At 36.2% G+C, this 8,877-nt stretch overlaps 1 protein-coding gene across 1 annotated transcript in view; it reads right to left on the reverse strand.

The window, feature by feature from the left end:
• Positions 1-8,877, reverse strand: part of RBM25 (RNA binding motif protein 25) — a 49,359-nt gene that overhangs the window by 31,131 nt on the left and 9,351 nt on the right. The window contains exons 3-4 of the mRNA XM_004681719.2: positions 6,940-6,989; positions 4,665-4,832 (exon numbers count right to left, since the gene is read on the reverse strand). Of these exons, the coding sequence (XP_004681776.1) occupies positions 4,665-4,832; positions 6,940-6,989 (218 nt within the window). The remainder of the gene's footprint in view (positions 1-4,664; positions 4,833-6,939; positions 6,990-8,877) is intronic.

Genomic DNA, 8,877 nt, shown 5'->3' on the forward strand with positions numbered 1-8,877 from the left:
AAAAAAAAATGTGCAAAATGATGTAAAAATAAACTTTTTAATTTAAAAAAAAAACACAATGCTGGGGCCTCTTTATTGTCCTAGGGGTTAAGTCTCAGTGCCATCACCTCAATGACATGAGTTTGATCCCCAGCCAGAGAGGTGACCCACATATGGCACAGCAGACCTCTCCTATCTTGCCTGTTGTGCCCTTAGCAGTGCATTTCAGTAAATCTACCTCTTCTGTTCTTCAACTCTCTAGTGAGTCCTCTCACTCCCCCCTCCCACCTCTGGCCTACTCTCAGCTCTTCCACACAAAGAGTAAATAAATATTAAAAAAAAAACAAAGTGGCCAATGTAATAACAGTCAAAATTACAGTAAATTCAAAACAATACTCAGCCCATACACACTATGTTTCATTTATTTGTTATATTGTATTTTTCTATTTTCATGGATTTACAAAAATGACAGGATTTAGGTTTCACACCTCTTCAGACTTATATTACCATACCACACTTACCACTAAAATTGACATAGCCTCCCACCAGTCCACTGGGCCTCTCTCTCATTTGTTCCATACCCTACAACTTCTCCCTACAAAAGCTCAATTCTATAGGAAAAATTATAGATCACTTCACAAATTCTCATGTCATCCTTGCACAGGGGGCAGCAATGTTAATCTCTATTGCTTCCAATTATGTACTGTGCCTCAATGAGCAAAAGATTATATTTTAAGACATATTATAAAAGATTTTTTAAGAGCATGGGAAAATGCTTGACATAGGATGTGACAGCATGGGATATTTTAATTGCAGATATACAATTAAGATTACTTTATAATGGGAAAAAATGCATAAAGCAAATGGAACTACCCCAAAATATTAACAGGGCAGATTGTCTAAAGGGTAGGACTTATTATTTCCAGTTTTTAAACATTATTTCTAATTAAGATAAAAAATAGAAAATAAAGATTTGTGAAAACAAGATCACCTATCAAAGCAGAAAATGCATGACTTTTTCTATATCTTCTCTTCAATGAAACCATCAACATGGTAAAGAATATAAAAACTAGAAGCCCACAAGCTCAGATATAGCACAAGGAAATAGCAAATTTCAATTTTATTTTGAAAATATAAAAGGCAAATGTATGATTAACTCACTGAGTAGATCAAAGAAAGCACGATAATTCTAAGTGTCTACCGACACAGATACTGATGAAAAAAAAGCCCAGCTAATTTGACAAAATCAAGTGGATAATGACTGGTGGTAAAGGTACAGTGGAGAATAGCATTGAAACATGAAAATGAGTAAAAATAATTGATTACCCAGCAACATAAATATGGAAAAATCAAAGTCTCAGAGTTATTTTCAAGCAACTACCCTATTATCATCCCAAAGACAGAAGAGTCAAAATGACAGAATGTAGGCTTAGGATGTGCAGTACTATGAAAGATAACCTAGATGAGATACACAGTAGTTACACCAAAGAAATAAAGTAAAAATATTTGTTAGAACTGCCCAGGCCCAGTTCTTCACCACCAACCATGTCTAAGTACCCAATCATAAACTCGCTATATAGGCATGAAGTTTTTTAGAGATACCAACTAGGCACTGAAACTCCATATGTGAACATTCAAAACCTCTGGCTGCCAGCCCAATAATGATGTCCAACATTTTACAAACCTAGCTAATGCACACACCTCTGAATGCCACACTTTCAAACATCAGCAAGCAAGGATCAGTAGACTTAAAGGAGAAAAGTCCTAAAAGTTTTAAATGGTTTTCCTTTCTGGCTGCCTAGCTTCATCACCACCATGAATGACAAAGTAATTATCTACGCCTGGGAAGTTCACGAACCAACTAACTAGTTCAGCTGAAGTAAAAGGTCATGGACATCTTCACCCTCAGAACACAACTGTATCTAAGACAGAAATTTGGGGGAAACTAGCTAAAATACACAATACCACCCCTGATGTTATCTTTGGATTTGGATTCAGAAGCCAATTTGGAGATGGCAAGACAAATAGGTTTGGCATAATTTACAATTCCTTAAATTATACAAAGAAAAATAAAACCAAAACACAGGCTTTTAAGACATGGCATATAGAAGAAAAAGATCTAAAAAAAACCACAAAAGGAATGCAATAGCGGAATGAGTTCATTCACTATGAGGGACTGCAAAGGCCAATGCTGGTGTTAGCAAAAATAGAGAGTAAAGATTCTGCGATGAATTTATCTGTATCTGTGGTGGAGTGCAGATTTTTCATGACAGGATTAATAAAACCTCTTACATGCCCCCGCCCCAAAAAAAGTTAAAGGGGAAGAACAAGGAGAAAAAAATGAGAATTCCAAAGAATTCTGAGTGTTTAAAAACAGACCAGATGTTTCAACTGAAAATATGCACATTTAAAAGGATGTTTTAGAGTCTGAAAATACATTCATTTAAATGAATACATGAATATTCACAGTAAAAAAAAAAGTGGAAACTCACCAATGGGCCATCAACTGATGAACACATAACAAAATGAAGTCTATTCATTAAATGGGACATTTGGCCAAATAAAGGGATGAAATAACCACACAAATTGCATCAGTGAATAATCTTGGAAACATAATGCAAAATGAAAGATAAACACAAAGACCACACAATGTGTGATTCTATTCAGAATAGGCAAATCCAGAGAGAGAAAGCAGAATGGTAGTTGCCAGAGCTAAGGGGAGTGGAGACTGAAAAGGGACTCAGTAGTATGAGTACAGGATTTCTATCTGAGGTAATGAAAATATGCTGGAATTAAGAATTAAGTTTGGTCCTCCCTGGTGGCGCAACGGGTTAAAGCACAGCACTGAGAATCTAAAGCCGCTTCCGCATGAGTTCGATTCCCGCCTGCCCAGGAGGTGACCACATGGTGTGGCAGACCTCTCCTGACCCACCCGCTGCTCCCCTCAGCAGTGTACTTCGTAGATCTGCCTGTTCTGCTCCCCACTCTGTCTCTGGTGAAGCCTCTCACCGCCCCTGAGCCTCTGGCCTGTACCCCAGTTCTGTATGCACAAATAAATAAATCTTAAAAAAAAAAAAAGAATTAAGTTTATGAAATTTTCTGAAAACCACTGAATTGTACTATATAAAAGAGTAACTTTTAAGACATAGGAATGATATCAATAATGATGTTCTTGAAATGTCCTCAGTGTTTGAAATGTCATTTTCTTATAAATCTGAAGATAAGCAAAAGCATGTCTTATAACTCAGAAATTCCCTGTATAAAAGAACACATGAAAGAATTTTTTCACCAAGAAAAATTACTGTAGTAATATAACTTTTATAAATACATAAATAAGTAATTGAAGTAAAATATGTGCACAGAATTGTAAATATCTGTTAGAATACTAAAATCATATTTAGGGTCTTGAATGCAAGGTTTTATTTCTTTTGGGGAAAAACTCTGAAGCTAATACCACAAAATGATGAAATCTGACAAAGCTAGATTTTGTGGATGTTTATTTTCTTAACACTTAAAGACTGTGATTTATAAAACTGAAATGGCAATCAAGTACATTACCTATAAGGTGAACAGGGAAAAGAGTTAAAAAAACTAACTTTTCTAAGCAATACGTGATATTATGAATATAATCAATACAGGCACTGTCAATTCTTATTATAAAAGCAGTATTTATTCCACTTAATATTGTGCATGTAGCACCAGAATAAAATTACTAAAGCTAAGAGAAGAAAGGACAGCAACAACTTCACCAAGTCAAAAGAACTTATTAATTCTGCTCAGAATGAAAAAGTTAAAAGGAATCAATCATCAAAAAAAAAAAGGAATCAATCATCACTGAATACTGAAATCATTGTTTTAAAGAATGCTGGGGGGAGTGGGAGAATTCAGTCTCAAAATACTAACCCAGGTATTATTTACTAATGATAAAGGAAGCTAAAATACCCTACAATGGTGAGGCCTGAAAACCATAACCAAGTAACTAAATTTATCACCAAAAACAGGAAAAAGGACATCAAGTGTCTCCTAGTATACTGCAATGAGATACAGCACCAGAACCATTCTTCAAAAAAATGTGCTGACTTTCACTATGAACAAGCATTTAAATTCAAATTGGACAGACATTCTGCAAAAGACTAGAAATCTTCAGAAGCATCAATGTCATGAGAGAAAAACAAAACAGGCGAACAAACTAAAGACAGGGAACTGTTCTATATGTTCTATATTAAAGAAGCTGTCTATAGAGAGGGGGATGATAAATATAATGTATAATCCTTGACTGGATCAAAGACCAAAATATAGAGCTATTATGAAACTTACTGAGAAACTAACCATAAGCCTTATGCATATTGGCTGGTAAGATCACATCAGCCTTAAATTCCTTAGATGTGATGCTGGTCTGTGATCATGCAGTAGAAATATTCTCAGTCTTAAGAGATGCAAGAAATATTCGGAGGTAAAATGGCATATTATTAACTTATATTCAAACTATTCAGAAAAACTGTGTTGAAGAAGTATTTATCTGTATATACAAAAGTAAATGTGGCAAATGTGTCACACAGATGTTCACTGTACAACTTTTCTATAAACATCTCTAAAATAAAAATATTTAATTATCAGACCCTTCCTGCTTTTTTGTAAGTTTAAAATTTATAAAGAAGTTTTTAAAGAAAAATAAAGTGACTTACGGCGAGAAGCTGTCTTATAAGCATGTCTGAGGCTTTCTCAGAAATATTGCCTACAAAAACTGTCGTGGTCGGTCCACAATTTTCATCATTTTCTTTAGCCTTTAAGCCTGGGTGATCCTTTCTTGCTCCCAAATGCTTTCCAACCATGGACACAGTGGGTACTAAAACCTACAGTGAGGAAAAACAATAAAATTTGATCTGACAATTAAATCTCCTATCAAGTTTAACTAGGCAAAAAACATCAACGTTAAAAATAGAAAACATATAGAACATTATTATAAAAGGTCCTGGTACCTAACCTAAAGGTCTAAAAGCACACTTTTTTTTTTAATTAATGTAAACTTATTTGTAAGAATTGACATTTCACTATTTTCTTTCAAAAACTTAGAAAAGCAGCCCTCCCTGTTGGAGAGATGGGTTAATGTGCAGCACTATGAAGCTCTCCACAGCCACTGCAGCAAGAGTTTGATCCCCAGCCAAGGAGCTGACCCAATGTCAAGGCAGACCTCTCCTGACCCATCTGCTGATCCCCTCAGCAGTGTATTTCAGTAGATCTGCTTGTTCTGTTCCCCACTGTGTTTCTGGTAACTCCTCTCACTTCCAGACCTCTGGCCTGTACCCTAGTTCTTGTATGCATAAATAAATCTTATCAAAAAAAAAAACTTAGAAATGAAAAAACTGATTTTCTAAAGTTATGTTTGTTTAAATCATAATCTTAAATGTCTAAGCCATTTGAGCCATTTAAAATTCTTAAACACATCCTTCTGGACATCTGTATCTGCATGCTAAAAGCAAATTTCAATCATATACTAAGCTTCTTGTAGCACCATCACTCTCATAGCCCTCTTCTTACACAAATTTTGCCTTTTATCAATTACTTGTTTCTATCTTTTTTTTTTTTTTAAAAGAAAAGCAAAAGTTTTTATTTATGCACACAGAATTGGGTACAGGCCAGAGGTGGGGGTATGAGAGGATTCACCAGAGACAGAGTGAGGGACAGAACAAGCAGATCTACTGAAATATACCACTGAGGGGAGCAGCGCGCAGGTCAGGAGCGGTCTGCCACGCCATGTGGGAAACCTCCCAGGCCAGGGATGGAACTTGTGCTGCATTAGCTTGTTTGCTTCATAGTGCTGCACTTTAACCCGTTGCACCACCAGGGAGGGCCCCTATTTCTATATTAACTCCCCTGTAACTTTCGACTTTACAAGGGAAGGAACAGACAGCATTCCCAATCTTTTATTTGATTCTAAGGTTAGCAAGTAATCCACAGTAAGCACTAATAGTGATGAACTGGAGGAGTTGCTCCAAACCCAATTCCTACCTCCTCTTAGGCTGAAATGCAAGAGGAAAAGTAACTGTCAAGTGCGTATTTTACAAAATAGCTAAACAGTGGGTGTCCAATGCAGAAGATCTGGAGTCAACCTTGGTCTGCAGAACCATATCTTCTAAGTGGTCTGCCTCAGCATTCCCTTTTACCCACAGAGTTCCTATCGCCCTTTTAATCTGAATACCAACACTCCCCTTTTTTCAAACTCACAGATAGGGAAAAAGTAGATGAAAATGAGATCTATTAGCCCTCAGAATGAAATTTCAAATGAAGTCTGATACCAATCAGCTCAAATAAAACTGTGGTTAAATAACAGTTATTAACAGGGTTATTATTTATTTTTATATGACAGTATATTAGCATTCTTAACTAAATGCTTAAGAGGATACATAAGCAGCTTTGATGGGCATGGAGAATTAAGGCTGAAGCTGTTCATGGACCACTTCAATAAAAGGAAAGCTTCTATTAAATTAAACAATGCCTGAAGGTATCACACTGGAGGGCAGAAAAGTCTGATGGTACTACAAATTAGGTATGACAAAAAAATACAAAGGTATTAAACACCATTTCACTCTAAATTTAAATTCGTGCTAGAATCATTCCCTGCACTTTTTTTTCCTTTACAATCAATCATACATATTAGGTCATTCTTCTAACTCCCAAGATTGAGACAAGGGAATGATGACAGTTAGCATTCTAAATCTAAAATTAATAAACGAAGAATCTAGAGATAAATCAAACTATCTAGGGAGCATGTTTTAGGGATAGTAACATAATATGCATAGCTAAGTAAGTTTAGTAGGCAATTGACACACACGCATGCTATTACCCGTCATACTGCCTTAACACTTCAAATAATTTACCTAAGCTTATCAAATCTTTCAACTTTGAAAGCTAAAAGTAACACTACCATAACACTTAGTTCCTCCTTAAAATTATACTTACAGTTGGAGCAGGAGCCATAATGCTCATTGGTACAGGAATCATTGGCGTCCCTAAGAAAAGAGCATGAATATTAAGAATAGTAATTTATTCAATTCCCTATCAACTATACATCATAAAAATAAGTAGCCTCACTTATAATTACTGTACATGGAAATGTAGACTAAAGAAAACAAGATAATGATGCTTGGTTTTCAAAACCAAGGTCATAGGTCTACATTAATTTGCACATAACAAACTACTGAGAAAGTGGGCCATACGTTTTTTGCCTTGAGAAGTATAAAATTCTGCAGTTATCTAATGTTAATCTGATTTAATATATCTTCAAAGTCAGCTTGGTCAACAATGGTACTAATGACTCCTTTAAAGGTAAAAACAAAGCCTTTAAAAGTTAAAAAAAAATCAAATGAGAAAGTAATATGGAAACCTAGGAAGATCTTGTTATTCCTGGTTCTTTAATAAAAAATGTCACACAAGATATAAGATCATTTCATTCTGGTCAAAATTTAAATTGTCAAAAGGAAAAGCTAAGTCAAGAACATACAGTTCTGAGAGTTATCAATGGATTAGCATCTACTATTGAAGTCTTAAAGGAATCAGTGTTTTCTTTTTTGAAGATTTATATTCACTTATGCATACAGAAATGGGGTGCAGGGCAGTGAGAAGATTCACCAGAGACAGAATGCGGAGCAGAACAGACAGATTAACTGAAATACACTTCTAAGGGGAGCAGTGGGGGCTCAGTAGAGCTCTGCTGCGCCATGTGGGTCACCTCCCTGGTGGGGTATCGAACTTGTGGTGGAGTGGCTTTGGAGAGCTTTGAAACGCTGCCCTTTAACCAGTTGCGCCACCAGAAGGGGCCCTCAGATTTTTTTTTCCCCAATTACATTGTTTACCAGTCAGTAGCTACTGTGCATGTGCACATAACTAAAGAAGAAATCTTACCACTTGAAAACTAAAATAGAGGTTACAATAGGGAAAATCAGTATGATTTGTCTACTACACTCACATAAATTTTACAATTCTAAATGTATCAAGAAATTCTGACATTGCTCTTCAATTCAAATTTAACATCAAATTCAGATAATTCTAAGGGTGGTAGTCAATTTTTAAACATTTAACCACTATCCAACTATCCATTTTTTAAAAAGATTTATTTACTTAGGCATACAAGAGTTGGGGTACAGGCCAGAGTATGGGTGAGAGGATTCTCCAGAGAGTGGGGAGTTAATAGGGAGATGTACTAAAATACACTGCTGAGGGGAGCAGGCAAGACAGATGAGGTCTTTGGAGCCATGTGGGTCAACTCCCAAGCAGCCAGGGATCGAAACAATGCTACAATAGCTGGCGCTAGCTTGATTACGCTCTCTTTAAACCCTGCACCACCAGTGAGGCCCTATCCACTTATTTCTAATATACCTTATAGCTTCCAGGTTTTTATAAGAATACTTAAAGCTAATAATCAAGATTCAATATGCCTACAGGAAGTTGTAAAAAATATGAAATATGTAGAAGAAAATATGAAGTATATAACTTCAGAACCAAATTTGGGTTCAAACCTGAGGTCTACGCATTTAGTTCTGCAACATTTAGTGATTTAACCTCAATGTCAATTTCCTCAATTACAGTAAGGAAATTATTTCCTCAGAGTGCCTATGAAATTAACTGTGAAGCATTTAAACATAGTGGATGCTGGGGCTCTCCCTGGTGGCACAATGAGGTAAAGCACAGCACTATGAAACTCTCCAAAGCCACTGCAGTGTGGTCAATCCCCCACCAAGGAGCTGACCCACATGGCCTGGGAGACCTTTCTGACCTGCCCGCTACTCCCTTAAGCAGTATATTTCAGTTGATCTGCCTGTTCTGTTCCCCACTGTCTCTGGTGAATCCTCTCATCCCCACATCTCTGGTCTGTACCCCAGTTCTGTAAGCATAAATAAA

Source organism: Condylura cristata, unplaced genomic scaffold, assembly GCF_000260355.1.
Source record: "Condylura cristata isolate star-nosed mole 26May11 unplaced genomic scaffold, ConCri1.0 scaffold00013, whole genome shotgun sequence".
Classification (NCBI taxonomy): Eukaryota; Metazoa; Chordata; class Mammalia; order Eulipotyphla; family Talpidae; genus Condylura; species Condylura cristata.